This window comes from Lissotriton vulgaris, chromosome 11, assembly GCF_964263255.1.
Source record: "Lissotriton vulgaris chromosome 11, aLisVul1.2, whole genome shotgun sequence".
NCBI lineage: Eukaryota > Metazoa > Chordata > Amphibia > Caudata > Salamandridae > Lissotriton > Lissotriton vulgaris.
Window position 1 is genome coordinate 162,279,639 of NC_141699.1, and position 19,149 is coordinate 162,298,787.

Below are 19,149 nucleotides of genomic sequence, written 5' to 3' on the forward strand. Positions count from 1 at the left end.
GGCTATCCTTCTCCACCTGCCGCAGTGAGGTCTCCTCCCGCGCTACATCAGCCAACAGTGACCTACGTACCCCCGCCGAGGACGAGAGGCATGCGCCCCGCACCACCACCTTAAAGGCGTCCCACTCGATCGCTCTAGTGGTCGCGGTACCCGTGTTCTCTTGAAAGTAACGCTCAATGCACTCTTGCACCTCTGCGTGAAATATCGGATCTTCCAGTGCCAGCGGGTTCAGCCGCCACGTGGGGATTGGTTGCCGCTGTCTGGACCAGAGGACCGTAAGTAAGCAAGGGTTGTGGTCCGAGATGGTCCTCGCCAGGTATTCACTGCTGCGTGTGAGTTCCTGGGCCCCAGCCGTACAAAGAAAAGTGTCAAGGCGCACGTGTAGATCATGTGGCGTGGAGTAGAACGAATAATCCCTATCGACGGGGTGATGCGTCCGCCAGGCGTCTAAAAGCCCCCACTGCTCTTGCCAGTTCCTCCGAGCCTTGGCCACCCTGCGCACCACCGATTGAGCCAGCGGAGGGTGGGAACGATCTATCTCCACATCCACCACTGAGTTAAAGTCCCCCCCCCATGTACACCGTGCCCACCAGCATAGACGCCAACCTCCTCGACAGCGTAGAGAAGAACGCGGCCTGGTCAAAGTTTGGAACATAAACACTGCAGAGCGTAACATCCCGGCCATCCAGTCGCCCTAGTACTGCCACAAACCTCCCATCTGAATCCACCCTCGTCGTCATGGGCTGAAAGGGGACACCTGCTCGCACCCAAATCAACACCCCCCTAGCATGAGCAGAATAGGTAGTATAGAAGAGTTGCCCCCTCCATCGCCGCTGCAGCGCTTGCCCCTCTGCCAGTGTTAAGTGCGTTTCCTGCAGAAAAGCTACCTGAACCCCCCTGCGCACTAGGTATGCATGCACCTTGTATCTCTTCCTCATGGAGTTGAGCCCCCGCACATTCCAGGTAACACATTTCAGTTCCAATCTAGCCGCCATCAATAGGTCTATAGCGGAGTCCAGTCCCTGACAGCCCTGTCGGCACACTGACAATCCCCTGCAACCTGCAACAGCCCCAACCAACCCCCAACCCACCCACCCCCAGAACAGGCGCCAAACAATTGTTACCCATCCAAACCTTACCCCCGCTAACGAGGGAAACTCTGGGAACTACCAGAGACTCACAAGTTATGTGAGATCGAGGAGGTGACTCCACACCAGCCGGCCGGATAGCCAGAGACCCACCACACCGGGAGAAGCCGATCCCGACTAAGAATAGACCTCCCCCCTCCCCCCCAGCAACACCACCGACCCATTGAATGTACCAGGGTCTCCTCGCGCTCCAGCAACACCCCAGTAGGACAGGTGACAGCGGCCTTCCTAGCGCCCCAGGCAGCAAGACCCCATCAACCCCGGTAATGTCTCCCCCCACAGGCTGAGCCCACCTCCTTACTGTCCTTCACTCAGCCTCCTGGAGATCATTCGTCCATCAGTCCATCGGCAGTCTGCGGAGTGACCTGAGGCAACTCCTCAGGGTCCTTCTCCGAGCCCCCATCCGAACCTCCACGCTCCGCTTCATCAGAGCCCAACCGGGAGCCCGAGTCCACCGCCGGGGCCTCCGTCACCACTCCAGAGATGATCGACACCGCCTGAAGGGCGGCCTGCCTCTCCAGTTCAGTCTGCGACGCCGATGGGGACCGCCTGTTCTGCTCTCGCCTCCGGTTGCGCTTGCTCCTACGCGGTTTCGGTTGGTCCTCCGCAGCCTCCGCCCAGGTACCTGTGCCATCCTTGCCCGCTCTGTACCGTTCCAACCACTGCCAAGCGTCGTCCGGTGTGTCGCAGAACGTCGCCACTCCATCTACCAGCACCTTCAAGCGCGCAGGGAACAGCAAAGAGTACTGCACCCCCTCGTCACGGAGAGCCCTCTTAACAGCGACGAAGGAGAAGCGGCAGCGTTGGACCTCCTGGGAATAATCGGGAAATAGAGATACGGATGCGTTGTCCACCTTGTACGGGCCATCCGACCTGGCGCGCCGCAGGATAATGTCCCAGTCCCTGAAATGTAGCAGCCGGGCTATCACTGGTCGGGGGGGGCGGCCCGGGGCCGGAGGTCGAGCCGGAACCCTATGAGCTCTTTCCAGTGTATAGAAGTGCGTCAGGCCCTCAGGGACCACCACATCTCGCAGCCAGTTCTCCAGATATGAGACCATGTCGCCCCCTTCGACATTTTCGGGTAGACCCACCACGCGAATGTTATTGCGCCTGTTGCGCCCTTCTGCGTCAGCCGCTCTCTTCTCCAGTTGCTGCACCCTGCGCGTTAGATCCTCCAATGTGGCGTCCGATGTTCTCTGGGCCGGTTCCAGCGTCTCTAGCACCAGCTCCGCTGCCTTGACTCGATCAGCGAGCTTGTCGTGGTCCGCCTTCAGGAGGCCAAGGCCTGTGGAGACCTGAGCGATGTCCTGTCGTACCGCCTCTCTTGTGTCCCCTATGGCCTTGAGGATCTGGTCCATCTGTTGCTGTTGTAGCCCTGTAGCCTGGCCATCCGTCAGCCGCTGGTCATGGGCCTCAAGAGAATCTTCAGACTGGTCCGGTGGTGCCGTGCCCGCTCCCTTCCGTGGTTTTCCCATGTCGCACCACCGGTTCTCGCACTTATGCCAATCGCCAAGAGTCTGTCACGAGGTGTGCTCCGGTTGGCAATGGGGGCCGCCGCCCCTCAGGTCGGTCTGAGCAAAGAGTCGGAACTGCGTCCACAAGATCGCTCCGGGTTGCGCCGTCCGGCCTCAGGTACCCGGTGCTCCAATGGGGGCTCCCACTCGCTAGGCCCTACGTCCGTCAATGAGGCCCACCAGTGACGCTAGGCCCCCCCGGCCCCTCTGTGAGAACCAGGATACCCAGATGGCAGATCTAGGGGGAGCGCCAACGCGCCCTCAGGTCCTCACCCGTGCACAGGAGGGCCGCGCCGGGGGGCCAGAAGTCCTCCCAAGTCCAGGGACCTGTGGCGTAGACCCCAAGACGTCACCAACCGTGTCTGCACTGGGCCAAGGGCAGGGCCCATCTCCGTCCGATCCTGGGCAAACCGCAAATCCAATGGCCTCTAGTCTTCCAGCATGGCTATTGAGGCCCCAGCAGGCCAGGCGCCACTCCCCTCTCACAGCTCCGAGGTGTCTCTGCTCCCCAGTCGGGGTCCGTGGTTCCGGTGCACCAAACAAGGCAGACCGGCGCTCCCGAGTAGCTGCCCCGCCGGGTCCGCCGTATGATGGGCCCCCTACCGGGACCACTCCACTCCGCCGCCCGGAGGCGATGACGCCACAGCCCCCTCTCGTCGGGACCTCCGGTCGTTACCGCTGGTCAGACGGGACCACCAGTATGCGGGCCCCAGCGCCAGGCGCCCGCGTCTATCCCCGCCAATGGGCCGTGTCCCGGTCTGCTCCGATCCCTGGCCCTCCACATAGGCCGGGTCCCCAGTCGACCCCTCAGCAATCGAGGTCGGGGATCAGTGGGCCGCAGCGGGCCCTCTGCAAAATGGCCAACCGCCGCAGTCCGGGCTCCGTTTCAGTGGCCGCCTGCAGACAGCCGCGGGTCCCCTCTCTTTTTCGGCCGATGCCGAGGTGCTCCACGTCGGTCAGGAACCACGCTGGGTCAGTGGCGCCGCCGGGGAGGTTCTCGGTCAGGATAAATACCGAGATCAGCCCGGAGCTCGGGGCTCAGGCGACCATGCTCGACGGAGTCAAAGCCACGCCCCTCATGTTGGATCCAGATGTGGGCATCTCCCTGGTGGCTTGTCTACTGGCCTGGTCCCTTTCCACATGTGACAAATGTTGGAACTCCCACAATGTTGTCAATCTGCCACACATATTGAAGGGGCTCATTGAGAGGGCGGACCATTCTAGGCCTCGCTATTTGCATGTGGTCAATACTGTGAGGCAGGTTCCTAGTTTGACTTGCTGCCTTAAACCAAACACAGCTTCACTCAACCACCCACATTCCTAGTAGTCTCAAGGAACAGTCCCGTGCAATCTTTGACTGTAGAACATGATTGAATCGTTTTCAATTAACATTGAAGCGTTTTCAAGTTCACTTCAGTAAATTAAATACGTAATGTTAAGACGTTGTTTGTCTGTCTGTGTGCCAATTGTCAATGAAATATCCCCGAGTCAGTCCAGCAGACGTGCTCACTGTAGAGTCTGCTGAAAGTAATTCTAGTATATTTTGGGATGCAATCCATGGTATCACATGGAATGCTCGGACGCGCATATTTTCCCCTGTCATTCTGAAGATGATTTGTCACTGCTGAATGGTCCTTTACATTGGTTATGTTGTTGCAGGTGAAGTACTTCATCACGTACACAGTGGAAGGATTAATAAAGAATGCCGCTGTTTCGTTTGTCCTCGGAGCCATAAACAGAAGCATGGTTCCAGTGCAGCAAGACTTTCTAATCCGTTTCACCCAGGTAACTTCATTAGAGGGCAGTAGCTCTTTATTTGAAAGAAATGACAATCAGCTACTAGTATGCATGATGTCACAGGATAGTGTGATATTGATGGGGCATGTAGTTGGGTATTTCCATGCTCACAAGAGCACTCTGCGTTAGGACACACCACACAGTAACCTACAACAGAACGCACTACGCCAGAACTTACATTACACATCAACACAACTCGGATACTACACTAATCGGGTCCTATTGCACCCAACAGTGGTCGCAAACTCCACTCGCTTTGCGCAGTTTAGTTTCATAATCGATTTGTCCATGCCTCTGGTCTTGCGCCTTAGCTCATTGAAATTGAAACATTCACCTACCCACTTTCACTACTGTTAACACCATCACAAGCTGAATTAGACTCTGGTCTGCAATGGAACCGTCTAAATGTTTGGAATGTCACATCAAGATTACCAAAAGTGCTTCAGTGCCAGAACAATGGCAGATTGAGGAGGATACAGATGCTAATGATGCATGGCCTACATGACATTTCACACGCGCCGACGCCAAATGGACAGTTTCATAAACCATTAAGTGCTTTACTGCAGGATGGTTATCCTCATTAATTTAATTGAAGCCGAAACATAATCACACCTTTGAATATATCAGGATGTACAATTTACTTGAAATGCATTCATTGTCTTGTCTCTATACACTTACTATGCACACCTCTATGAATTTTTTTCTCAACTTAAATAAATCTCAACAAAGTTTGTTTAAACCCATCGATAGAACGGACTGCATTCAAATTCTGTCCTCGGTGCCATGAGAAGTATCTGCGTAGCGACTCACTTGAAGTGTACAACTTGTGCTTATCTCTGGAGCACAACGAACAGGACTGCGATGCGTGCCGATCATTTTAGTCTAAGAAAACGCTTTGCGATCGTCGGGCTCGACATTGTTAAATGCAAAGCCAAAGCATCAAATACAAGCTGGACATCTTCAGTGAAGGATCTGAGCAAGTAGAATTCGATGCACAAGGGGCAGAAGAAGAACAGGAAGAACCTGTATCCATTCCGGACTCTGAGATGGAAAATGACATACTGCAAGGTCAACATCCCGGGAGTACCAAACACCCTTCGACACAAAATCCAACTCAGACCAAGCAAAAGGATTCGGTACACCCCGCCTTTGGGCCACGGTCGGCAGTGAGAAGATGTTTCTGATGCCCCCCCTTCCGGCTCAGCTCCGAAACACGTTGTTAAGCCTTCCGGCTCGGCTTCGAGTCAGACGAAGTCAGGCACCGAGACGAAAACTTCAGGTTCGAAGCCGAAAACTGCTTTGGAGCTGAAACCCTTGACACCGAAATCAAAGACGGCTTCGGAACGGAAATCTTCCGTGCCGAAAAGTCATTCCACCCTAGCACCAAAGTCCTCGGTGCCAAAATCAAAAAAAGGTTCCCCTGAAGCTGCAGAATCCGATTTTCGACGTTCCACCACCTAAATCGGACCCAAAACAAAAGGAACTTTATATAAATTCCGCTACAGGACATGGTCTTACTAAACTACCTCAGAAGCGCAAACCTGAGTCAGAGGACGCATGTTATCACTTTCCTTTTATGAGGAAGAATGTCGTGACTAACCCCTCTCCTCCTCCTCTTCTACCACATTCCCCTACACCACCTTCCCCACCATTAGAACATTTACTTATTACGCCAACTAACTCTCCACCACCACAACCTGATGATGATGGAGATGGTGGGGATAATATTTTACCAGTAGATTCCTCGAAATACTACAACCCTGATTTACTCAAAGACAATGACACAGACCTTTACCCTGCAAAGCCTTCCCCTCCTGACGACAATGTAGGATATATTTAATTAGTTTCTAGGGTTGCAGAATATCATGGGGTACAATTACACAAGGAATCCTAGAGGAATATTTCTTATTTGATGCTCAAAGGCAAGATGAGACATGCTGATGATATATTCAAAGATCCTGTTTGTGCTCATATTCTCACCCCCAGAATAGACAAAAAATATAAGCCTGCTCCATCTGATCCAGCTTTTATTAAGGGACAGTTACCACTATACTCTTTGGTCGTCTCTAATGCCTGTAAACCGGCCAATTCACAAACTTCGGGGAATGCCCCCTCCAGACAAATAGTCAAAATTGTTAGACGCCTCTGGTAAAAGAGTTAGCCGCCCCAGAAGCAAATCATTGGCACATTGCCAACACCCATGCCCTAGCCAAGTATGATCGAGCACACTGGGACGAAATGGAACAATTGCTCCAATAGCTCCCAGAAGAGCACAAGGCTAAAGCTCAAGATTTCGTGCAAGAAGGAAAGCTCATCTTCAATTTCTCTATTAGGTGTACTTTAGATGCTGCTGACACCGTAGCTAGAGTGATCAACACTAGTGTGTTACAGAGGAGGCGCGCATGATTGAGGATTTCTGGCTTTAAACCTGAAGTCCAACAATCCATTTTAAATATTTCATTTGACAAAGAGCATCTCTTTAGACCCGAAGTAAATAAATCATTGGAGAAATCTAATAAAGATACGGAATTGGCTAAGTCAGTTGAAGCCCTCAATTTCCTTCTAATCGTGGCTCCTTTTGTCGCTCCTTCTATCATGGGGGTCCAGGACCACGTCCTCAGACAATACTGCTGCCTCGTACAAAGGCAACAATCAATCCTCCTCCTCAAGAGGCTTCTTTAGAGGAGGATACAGAGGTAACAACGGCAAAGGTGGGGCATAGGTTCCACACTACGTAATTCCCCTCCTAACAAGCAGTGACTTGCCTACACTTCCCCCAATCATTTAACATCTATTGGGGGACGTCTTCTACAATTCGTCCCCATTTGGCAATACATAACCACATATAACCAAATGATGTACAAGGGAATACTATTAGTTTGGCTGAAGAGTCTCTCTCTCTCTGTATGGATGTGTGCAAAATCGTCAGGGAAAAGGGATCCCTTGTCGGAACTAAGGATGCCTCACACAACTAATTAGCTTGATGACTGCTGTCATACTGCCAGATGGTTGTCTTGTCTCATCATCGGCTTCCTGCTCCAACGTCAAGCCGGCGCTGCAATGCCTGACGGGTAGCACTGAGTGCTACACTTTTTGTGGAGTTCTTTTGTTCCTGGCCGTTGGTTGAGTGCGTGTGAGGGGCCTAAGTAGTGAAGTAGCGAGCGTGAAAGAGTGTTTTTAAAAAAGGTTAGTATAGTCTACTCAGACAACTTTATTCATGTAGCTAACTACCTTATTAAAATGGTGAAGGGAGGGGTACCGGGACTCAAAAACAATAGAGTTTGGCCTCGTTCAACCCTCGCCTATAGTCTGGTCAACATGTTTCATGCCCTATCGGCAATTCTTCAGGACCTAATTTGTGCTCATAAACTCATGGTGTGCCCGATGCGGGCTAGGAAGTGTGTAATATACAACCTGAGGGGTCAGAAATCAAGGCAGGTAGGTGTCCTGCGTAGGAAATCAACCCTAAAAATAGGAGGAAAATAACCATATAAATATTCTCCACAGACGCATACATGCTGTATTTATGCAAGTCAATGCTGTATATGAAGAAAAGCCCCTTGACCAAAGCCCAGTGGGGTCATGTGATTGAACCGTGAGAGAGAGACACAGAGGTTCCAAACATCTTTCCATACTTATATACAGCCAAATGTATCCACATTAGGTGACTAACCAATATTCTGTTACTCGTGCGTATGTCAGATGCAATTGGTTAGTTATGTGAGGGGCCACGTGTGCCCGAAGAACAGGGAGTGGGGGGTCGTAAGAGGTAGAGATCTTACCCTCAGTCTCTGGTAGTGGTCCCCACAGACTTCTTGTGGGACCGGCGCTTCTAGGTAAATACCTATCAAAATAAGAAGAAGGAGGGGGGAGAGAGGAGATGAGGAGAAGGGTTAACTCCCCCCGAGGCGGGAAAGAAAGGTTGGAAAGGAACCGACCAACAACCCATCTGTGGTCTCGCCCAACCAACCGTCGGTGCCCGTTAGACATACCACTCAGGGCAGGCTGCTGCGGAAGCGGAGACCCCGTGGGCACCAATCGGGCCCCAAAACCAACCACAGTGTACCCCTAGGAATGAATAACGGTTCATCCCACTAGCGGTGGTACCTCCAATTGTCATAGGCAGGGGGGCAAAATGGTTGAGGCAATCTCAAAGTGGCCCCGCGGTGGTCCGGGACCCGATGGCACCACGTGGGTTGCACCCACGCCACATACCCGGGTGAGGGCAGTCTCCAGGCACCCCTGAATGGCGGGAAAACAAGACCCAGATGACCTCGCTCGAAGGTCCATAGGGCCGATGCATGGGTTGTCTCAGTGTATTATACCGCAACCCCATACCTTGTTAGCGCGAGGCCGTTACCTCTAAGCACCTATGCCCACACTCCGGCGTGGCTCGGCACGCAGAACAGCTGGCAGCGTTCAGCAGTGCCTGCCGCTGTTAAATACGAACCCTCGAGGCCGTTGTTTAGGGGCGTTTACCTGGGGTTTGTTGCTAGGCAACGCGGCCAACCAGGTCCGGTAATGCGTGTGGGACGGCAAGGGGTGGTGACGTCTAGATGCCGGCGCGTCGTAGTGGCGCGCCATTTTGGAAAGGGGTAAATACTATAGACGAGCATATAGTAAGTAGGTTGTACAGTGTATTAGGATCTTGAAATTCAATGTATTGCGGTGGTATATTTGGTCCATCCGTGAACCCATCATTAATGGATATCATGGATGAATCAACCGCGTCTATCATTATGTGAGTAAAAACGGGGGCTTATTAACAGGGGGTTTGTGCTGGGGTTAAGTGTACTCCTGGTCGTATTACTAAGCAACGGTACCACAAAAGAAGCACAATGTATCAAAGAAAAGAACTGAAGATGGGACAACGTATATAGGTGTATCACCAGGGCGCCATCTTGGAACGTGGTGGTATTAGTGAGACCTGTCAATGAGGGGAGACCATGTCATGTAGACTAGGTTCGTAAGGTGGTGCTATGATCTGCATTAATCTAAGAGTAAGGCCACAATAGCTGAAGTTATCTGGCTAGCATATTCCAGGGGACAGCGTCATTCAGTCCCTGGGTGTCTAAGTGTAAACGATGCACCCATCTCTGTTCGATTCTGTACAGGGCTTGTTGACTTATTGAAGGATGCCATTCCAAAACAACCCATTGTATGCTTTCAGCAGTGTGGCCTTGTTGTTTACAATGTTCATACAACCGTGTATGTGTCTTGGTACAGCGGATATTGCTGTTGTGTTCCATAATGCGCACTTTGACCGTGCGCATCGTCATTCCAATATACTTTAATCCGCAAGGGCAGGTCAGCATATAAATGCACTTACTGCTGTTGCAATTCGTGTGTCTATTCAGATGCCATGTAAAGGTGTCAGATAGTACGATGGATTTTACTTGTGTAGCTTGGGGACAGACGACACAGTTGCCACACCGGAAATGCCCCACGACTGGGGGCAGCTCCCAAAGAGTGTTCTGAGGACGGGTACTCGTCTTCCTTGGTCGGGTGTGAACCAGTGTGTCCTTAAGAGTAGTTGTTCTTTTGAAGGCAAAACGAGGGCGGGGGATGTCCAAGCCTACCGAGTTCAAGATCCCCCAATGATTGTTCACTGTTTTTTTTATGAACGTGGAGTTTTTCGTGTAAGAAGTTACACAGGTGATGATATCCTCTGCGTCCTTTGTGTGTGTTTCCAGGAGAGATTCTCTGTTATTATTGAGTGCTCTCTTCACCGATTGTTTCAGTAATCTTGTCGGGTAACCTCTTTCCTGGAGTTTATGTTGTAGGGTGGTCGCCTCCCGTTTGTAATCCGTTACCGAGGTGCAATTCCTGCGGAGTCTCAGAAATTGACCAAATGGTAAATTGTCCCTCAGGGCCTTGGTGTGGTGGCTGTTATAGAGCAGGAGGCTGTTTCTGTCGGTCTCTTTTTTGTAGAGGGTTGTGGTGATTTCTGTAGGACACAACAAGATTGTCAGATCCAAGAAGGGTAATGATTGTTCGGAGATGGTCCCCGTGAATTTTAGAAAAGGATCCTGATGGTTGATCCATGCACAGAAGGCATTACAACTAGTACGGTCACCTTTCCAAAAGATCAAAATATCGTCAATGTAACGACGCCATAAGGTGAGGTTCTCGAGGAATGGGTTATGCTCAGGAGAATAGATGAAATATTTCTCGAAAGCGGCCATATATATGCATGCCACGCTCGGTGCGAAGGTTGATCCCATTGATGTTCCACGGATCTGGTGGTATAGCTGTGACTCATATTTGAAGAAATTCTCCGTTAGGGCTATGTTGGCCAATGCCATGACAAAAGAGATCGGGGTAGGAGATGACCATTCTTCTGACCTCAAGGTGGACTCAACTGCCTCTAAGGTTGCCTGTTGGGGGATGTTCGTATATAAGGCTTCCACATTCAAGGTCAATAGGATATCAACGTCCTCTCTGCCGTCTACTTCGTTGATCAAGCGAAGGACGTCTCTGGTGTCCTGGAGGTAGGAAGGAATTTTCTTCACTACTGGTTGTAAGAAAACGTCACAAAATTGGGACAGTGGTTCCAGTAGAGACCCTATGCCGGAGACGATAGGTCTTCCGGGAACAGGAGTAACACCATAATGGATTTTAGGCAGCATGTAAAAATAGGGTATAACTGGTTCCGTTGTCATGAGAATATCAGCTTCCTTCTTGGTTATCAATTCATTCGTCTCGCCCTCGATCACCAGACTCATGTGGTGGTCAAATGTTTCGTTGGGTCCATGATGAGGGGTCTGTAGTGGGTGTTGTTGGACAGCTGCCGTCTGCACTCTAGGTCATAGTCATCATAGTCTTGAATGACCGTGGCTCCCCCCTTATCCGCTTGTTTGATGACGATGGTGTCATCATTGCCCAAAGCAATGGAGGCTTGTCTTTCCGCATTCGTCAAGTTGTGGAATTGGTTAGTATGGGGTTTGTTCTTAAGGCTGGCAAGAACTGCTCGCTCAAATGTTAGGACCTCTGGAGGGACCATCCCATCCGTTGGTGTGAAAGTAGAAGGTTTCCTTAATCCAGTGTCTTGGCTCATTGGCTCAGGTTTATCGTCAACGAAAGCACGCAATCGTACCTTTCTGAAGAGTTGTTTTTCCAAGACGCTCTTTTCAATTGGGGTCAGAACTTTAGTGGAAAGGTTGACAATTAGACTCTTCTCCCCCTGGTGGTGGTGCTCCTGGTTTCCATCGTGGTCTGCGGTGTCGACTGGTCCGGCCACTGCACCCCTTTCTGTCCGCCTCGCTTTCGCCCTCTTCCTCTGCCCCAACCTCTGCCTTGAAAAGGTGGCGGATTCAAAGGGTAAAATTGCGGTGGGCCCTGTGGGAAAAAGGGGTACTGCCATGGAGGTGTCATATGCGGAGGGCCATGGAACATTGGTCCTTGTTGGTAGCCTTGTTGCCAATTGGGGCGTTGTGGGAGTCGGTTGTTTCTTGGAGTGTAGCCTCCACTGGAGTCACTACTCGCGGAACCTCGTCTATTGTTATCGTCCGAGTTGTCATCAGAGGAGTAATTAGTCTTTTTTCCTTTGAAACCGTCTTTCAGGTAAGGATATATCTTCTCTTTCTCAAACTTTGAAATATCTTTTTGCAGTTTTGCTGTTTTTTGTTTCAAGAGGTATTCATGATGGTCCGCCATTTCCTGGTTAATATCGGCTAGTTTGGTGGTGAAGGCGGCTTTGTTGTTTTTGTTGACAGCACTCTTCATCGTGGCTTCTATAGCCGAGATTTTTTCTAACAAGGCATCAGAGAGTCGTTTTGCTGTTTGTGTTATTAGGAAAAGTAAATCTTTGGTACATTTCCATGACACCTGGCACTAGTCAACCTTGAATTGTTTATTTTCTAGAAAAAGTCTTGGTATGATGTTCACGACCAGTCCCTGCGGGGCTATATTACTTCTGAGGTATTCTGTCATCATTACACCGTGTATGGTGATCCTTATCAGTTCTTTCTTCATCTCAGTCAGAATCACCCAGTCATCACTGGAAGTGCCTGAGGCGGAGGCTGTCGGGTTATTGAGTAGGGGTGGTGCTGTTCTTAGGGCTTCGGCGATGGCGTCCGGTACATCCTCCATATTGGTTGGAGGGTGGCCGGGATTGAGGAAATATGCTAACCAAAGGAGATCAAGCCGTAATAGTGGTCTTCTCAACTTAAGTGGTTAAGTGGTGGGCCAATGTAGTGAAATAGTGTCACTGATGGTAACCTCAAGAGTCCCGTGGGGGCAGCCCACGCTAATCAAGTAAACAACAAAGAGGGACTTAAAAAAGGACAATATTTATGGGGGTCCAGTGTACGTGTCCTGTAAACCTATAACCAAATGATGTACAAAGTTCCCCAGGGAATACTATTAGTTTGGCTGAGTAAGTTTATGAGCACAAATTAGGTCCTGAAGATTTGCCGATAGGGCATGAAACATGTTGACCAGACTATAGGGGAGGGTTGAACAAGGCCAAACGCCATTGTTTTTGAGTCCCGGTACCCCTCCCTTCACCATTTTAATAAGGTAGTTAGCTACATGAATAAAGTTGTCTTAGTAGACTATACTAACCTTTTTTTAAAACACTCTTTCACGCTCACTACTTCACTACTTAGGCCCCTCACACGCACTCAACCAACGGCCAGGAACAAAAGAACTCCACAAAAAGTGTAGCACTTAGTGCTACCCGTCAGGCATTGCAGCGCTGGCTTGACGTTAGTTCCAACAAGGGATCCCTTTTCCCTGACGATTTTGCACACATCCATACAGAGAGAGAGAGACTCTTCAGCGTATATTTCCAACATTCCAATTCATCCCGCTCCTCACAAATACCTCAGATTCATGATAGTGGGTCATCATTACTAATTCAAAGTACTACCGTTTGGAGTCACCACTCCTCCCAGGGTATTTACCAAATGCCTGGCAGTAGTCACAGCTCATCTGAAAAGACAGCACATCCATGTCTTCCCATACCTGGACAACTGGCTCATCAAAGCCAGCACTTACCAAAAGTGTCTCCAACACACTCAAGCCACGATTCACTTATTACACCAACTATGTTTTTCAGTGAATGCGTTGAAGTCTCATCTACGGCCTTTCAACACACAAACCTATGTGGGAGCAACCATAAACACTCAAACAGCTCTAGACTCCCCCAATGCAGCCAGAATTCTCATTCTCCTGTATTAGGGTGTTTTTCATAGATTCACATGCTTGAATAATTCCCCGTTGTCGAAGTGGAAGTCCCACGGTACATAAAATAGTAGTAATATACATATATACATATAAAACATCATAAATATACATATACATATAAATATAATATATATAAAGTACCATTGAACAACATAGGCCCATAGAGGCCCAAAGGGAGAATTCACTTTAGCAACATATCCATGTCATTATGATAGTCCACATTCCAGCCAATCAGGCTGCAGCACCCTATATAACCTTCTCCTCAGAAGCTCAAGCCCTCAGATTGTCTACCGCACGTCGTGTGAAGGAAGTGTCCCTGAGCTCTGCTCAGTTTCTTCTATCTTCAAACCTTTCAACTTCTACAAAATGTCTTCCACTAAGAAATATTTAATCAGGTTATGTTCTTCATGTGGTAAACTACGCCTGTTCCATGAGGACCTTCAAAAAAAGTGCATCTATTGCTTTTACCCGGACCATGAGGTGATGGACTGCAAGTTTTGCAGAACATTTTCTTCTAAGACTTTAAAGGATAAAGAGTCTGTGGCTACAGAAGTTGAAGACTACTGATAATCCTATGTCTGATGTGGAGAGTGTGTCTTCCTACCATTCCAAGACCTCTCTTAAGCGTGGGTCAGAGACTGGGATGCCTTCTCCTTTCCTAAAAAGGAAGTGTTGCGTGTTTATCTAGGTTCCTGATCGATACTGCGACCTTATGCCCCTATTCGGCTATAAATCCATTTATTCCCTATATTGGCATAACCGTTCAAGTGCGATATTCAGAAAGTCATCTCTGGCCTCACACGAACAGAGCCACATTCCAGAATAGTTCTCTGCCACTTCCTTTGCAACCAATTAGTGCAATGACAGAGCAGAAGTCACTATCTGATATTCCTAGATTAACACTCCTAGTTCTTCAACAAGATAAAAACTCAGCAAACCTGGAAATCCCCGCTTGCTGTGTTTCCATTAGTAATGGAACTCTAATGAGCAACTGATAGCTATCACTTCCTAGTGACATCTTTAATTGACGTCTTATGTCCAGCAAACTTGCGTCAAACCCGGCACCTGTCAGGTATAAATACTACCAACGTTGCCTTAAGCAATTGCTGTCGTGCACCCTGTTGTGCATCCCATTGCTGTTGTATGCTGCATGCAGTACGCTGATGCTGCTGCTGTCCCCGTGGTGGTGAAGCTACTGATACCATTATCGCTGCTAAAGCGCGAACGATGGTGTGGTAAGCTTAGGAGCTGAACAGCCGTCCCTCTGCGAAGAGCCCAGCAGATTCCAGCTGCCGCGGACGCTGTCCCCCGCCTCCTCCTCCCGACGCGCTGAGAAGAGAGCCACTGCCTTTCTCCTGCAGAGAAATCCAGCTCCAGCGTTTCCGGTCTGCCCTCGCGGGTGACTGGGATATTGAGTGCCCCCTGAAGGAAATACCAGACTTCCATCATTCTATTCAGAGGTATGGTGTTGACTAAACCCTTAGATGAGAATTCTTGAAGCAAACCTTGGCAAAACCAACTTAACTTAAAGCTACTTACTTACTCCCCTTCCACGTGTTAGGCTTAGGTCAGGCACACTGGGGTAGGCGTAGTTAGAAGCACCAGTTGAGTATTTTAGCCTAATGTATATATGACTGTATATATGTTTTATTACTTTTAAACCATTGTATGGCTAAGAAACCATATCAATGCTTTTACAGTATTATTTCGCAATACTTATCTTACTGTACGTACTTTTTATAATAACAAGTCTTGCAATTGTGGCAATACATTTCTCTTGTACGAGAAGAAAGACTGTTCAATAAATGTTAACCCTTTATTGACAAACGCCCGTCTCTCTATTCTCTACATCTCGTGAAAGTAAACTGCACTAATCTGACTGAGTGAAATACCTGTCTATTGTTTCACACGATCCTAGAGATTGACTCTTGAGCTGAGGAGCAAAGTTGTCATGTTGCACGGTTGTTGGAAAACTGAATCCCTTCTTGTCTGTGCCAGGGAAGCTGATCACTTCCTATACAGAGAAGAAAGTTTTCAGTGACCTCTGAGCTAGTTGGTAACAAACCCAATTAAGTTTAGCATAGTCAGTGGAGGCCTGGAATATCCGCAGTTCCACGTCGATACTACTGTTTATGTTATTCCAATGCGCAGGGCCTAGTGGGAAACTAGGAACTACACTACATGGCGCCCAAACGTTTGGTAAGGCGATAAACTAACGCAAGACGTTAGAGTAACTCAGTCGTGCATATTTCACACAGACCCCTTTCTCCCGTAAATACTCCAATAGACGTCTGGAGTGGGTGAAAGGTTAAAATCCGCCCGACCTTAGTAGGAAGAGATTCCTATGTAAAGCTCTGGTTTATTCAACGTTGAAGGATACAGTGTTCCAAAATATTGTGCATCTAATCTTTGTCTCCTTGGAGACCAACTCTGCAAAGCCTGCATTTATAAAAAATGACAGACAGTGAAGAAGAAAGGGAAGCAGTTAGACTGGCATCCCTACTAATAGAGGAGGACTCGAGTCTCCTACAGACTGACCTGGGTGCTATTATCATCCCGGTCCACTTAAGAAAATCTATAACGTTAAAACTTATAGAAAACGGACTGACACCTCAAGGTGGTACAGTAATTTTCGTGATAGAGGCTCACGAGTATCGGCAGACAGAGGTATTGTATTTATGGATAAACTTTCCAGCGGCAAACGCTACAACAAAAGAGTTTCACTATTACAAAATAGAGGAACCTCCGGAAGAGTACGCTCCTTTCGAGGAGATTGAAATTCCACTTAAATTTCAAGAGCACCTGCTCTGGTTTAATGGCGCCCTAAAACACAATGATCACATTACCAGGCTCGGTCCACTAGGTAGACCAGGAGCAACGTGGCCGGTTCTAGCCAGCTACACACCACATCCTGACATTGCAAAAATGTCTAAAGAAGAACTCTTAGTTAACATAGGAGAATTAACAAAAGCATATAGAGAGTTAGTAAAATTATTTATTAAAAATAATTTAAATACTCCTAAAAAGAGCTGGGATGGAAATAAACAATCCACTCCCAAGGAAAAAGTTTTCCAGTCCAGAGGAAGGTCTCCTCGACGGAGGGAAAGAACTCCGACTCGAGAACACCAGCCTCCCCAGAGGGAGCCCTCTGAGAAAAGATATAACCTTAGAAATAGGGATAATCTGAAAAAACCTGATAGACATCAAAGTATTGATAAACGTCCCTCTCGATCTTTTCCACAGAATTCGGAAAGAAGAGGACGGTCAGACCCAGGAGAGCACACCAAGTCCAAAGACAAGGAACCTGCTCAGAGTAAAAAATCTCAATTTCAGAAAAAGAAGGTAGCCAGTATTAGAGTAATCAACCATGCCGAGAATACTGAGGACACAGTTGAAAAACGGGGAGTGGGCATTGACAATGTTGGACAGTGCAGCAGAAATCAGTATAGCGCGCAAGATCTTGATGAGTCATCTGGAGACAGTGGACACGAATGAATTCATTCAGGTTGAAACTGCCGACACCAGACTTAGCGAGCCCCATAAAATATACGAAATAACATTGCGTATAGAGGGTGATAAGACTAGGAAAATAAGAGGTCTATTTTGGGATAAGCTCTCAAAAGGCTATGATATTCTGTTAGCTGAAAAAGATTGGCCCCCAGAGTTTGTCAGGGAGTGCCCTCGTGGCAAAGAAGTGATTATGCCTGCCTTCTCGAATCACATTCCGATTCACAAAAAATATACATATGCAAGGAAATGGGCAGTGGCCCAGGCACCTGCATTATATAAAAATCATGTAGGATGGGATGAGGACTCTCCTCCTCACAAAATCCAGTTAAAAAATGAACCAACTGCCCAACGGCAGTATCCCATTAAGCAAGAAGCTAAAAAACAAGTCAGGGAGATATTAGATCAACTTGAATACCAGGGGGTGATTGAAACATGCACCTCTCAAATGAACAATCCTTTGTTTCCTGTCTCCAAGCCAGACGATTCATATCGTCTAGTTTTGGACTACAGACACCTTAATACATGTTGCAAAACTTTTGCAGTACAAAACTCGCATAGTGCAGCCCTAATGAATAACATAGTTAGGAAAAAATATAAAACGACACTAGACATATCTAATGGTTTCTTTTGTCAAAACATTGCACCGGAAAGCAGATATTTAACCGCTTTCTCTGCATTTGGGTCGCAGAAAAATTCTGTCGACTCCCACAGGGGTTCAAGAACAGCCCAGGACTATTCTCAGCTAGAGTAACAGAGTTACTACAAATATATGATGATGAGGCATTATCTTACGTAGATGATATCTATCTCACAGACGACGACTTGGATACTCACTTGAAAAGAGTGAACACCATTATACTTGGGTTCGCAGCAGAGGGTTACAAATTCAACTTTAAAAAGTCTCGAATTGCCCATCTAACAGTACTATTTTTAGGGTACGAATTATCAAGTGAAGGGAAAAGCCTAGCGGACAACTTCTTAGAGAAGTGCGCTGTACTCCAAGCTCCAAAAACACTGAAGAATTTACAATCCATACTAGGTTTTCTGAATTTCGGAAGAACTTACATACTAAATTACGCAGAGAGGGTTAAACCTCTCTACGAACTAATTAAACCTGATTTTAAACAAATCAATTGGACTCAAAAACACACAGAAATTTTGAGATCACTGCAAACAGACATGTTAGCAAAAACAAAATTAGATACACATGACAACACACGTGATCTTGTAATCTGAGTCAACCCAGGAAGATGCGGATTCACGTACCTAACCTCTAATGAGGGAGAAAAAGTACCAAGAGCATACAAATCACATTTGTACACAAAGGCTGAAATAAAATTCAGTTCAACTGAGAAAATTCTAACTGCGGTTCAGACTGCTGTAGCAAAAGAAAGGCCCCTAGCACAAGGTAAACGAATAATAATCGTAACACCTATACCGGCTTTAGAAGCGGTAACTAAAGCAAGCATTCCCAATGCTAAGGCTTTGCATCCGAGATGGATCCAGTGGGTTAATTCTCTTGCTGCAACAGACGTAGTTTACGAATTTGATCCTAACTTAAAAACACAGGAATTTTTACAATATGAATATGAATGTCCTCTGCCAATTGAAATCCTGCCTCTCGAAGAATACGGACTTATTATATATACTGACGGATCAGCACAACCCGCAGTTGGGGGTAAGCAAGCTTACAGTGCTGCGTGCGCGATTGTAAAAGGTCGCTGGCACAAAGGTAAATTTAGACCAATGGTCACCAAAACACAATCTCTAGGAGATTGCTCGGCTCAACGAGCTGAATTAGTAGTATTTAAGATGGCGCTAGAAAATACCGATCGCGAATTCCCCACACTAATAGTGTGCGATTCTTTTTATTGCGTACAATCTTATAATGAATACTTGCAGAATTGGGTGGAAAATGGTTTCAAAGATGCAAAAGGTGGCACAATAAAGCATAAAATGCTTTGGGAACAGGTAGTTCTTTTGCAAAAAGA

At 48.0% G+C, this 19,149-nt stretch overlaps 1 protein-coding gene across 2 annotated transcripts in view; it reads left to right on the top strand.

Moving 5' to 3' along the window:
- Window positions 1-19,149, top strand: part of TCTN1 (tectonic family member 1) — a 297,848-nt gene that overhangs the window by 214,284 nt on the left and 64,415 nt on the right. For both annotated transcript variants that reach the window (XM_086943021.1, XM_086943020.1), the window contains exon 9: window positions 4,322-4,447. In XM_086943021.1, coding sequence (XP_086799147.1) covers window positions 4,322-4,447 — 126 coding nt within the window. The remainder of the gene's footprint in view (window positions 1-4,321; window positions 4,448-19,149) is intronic.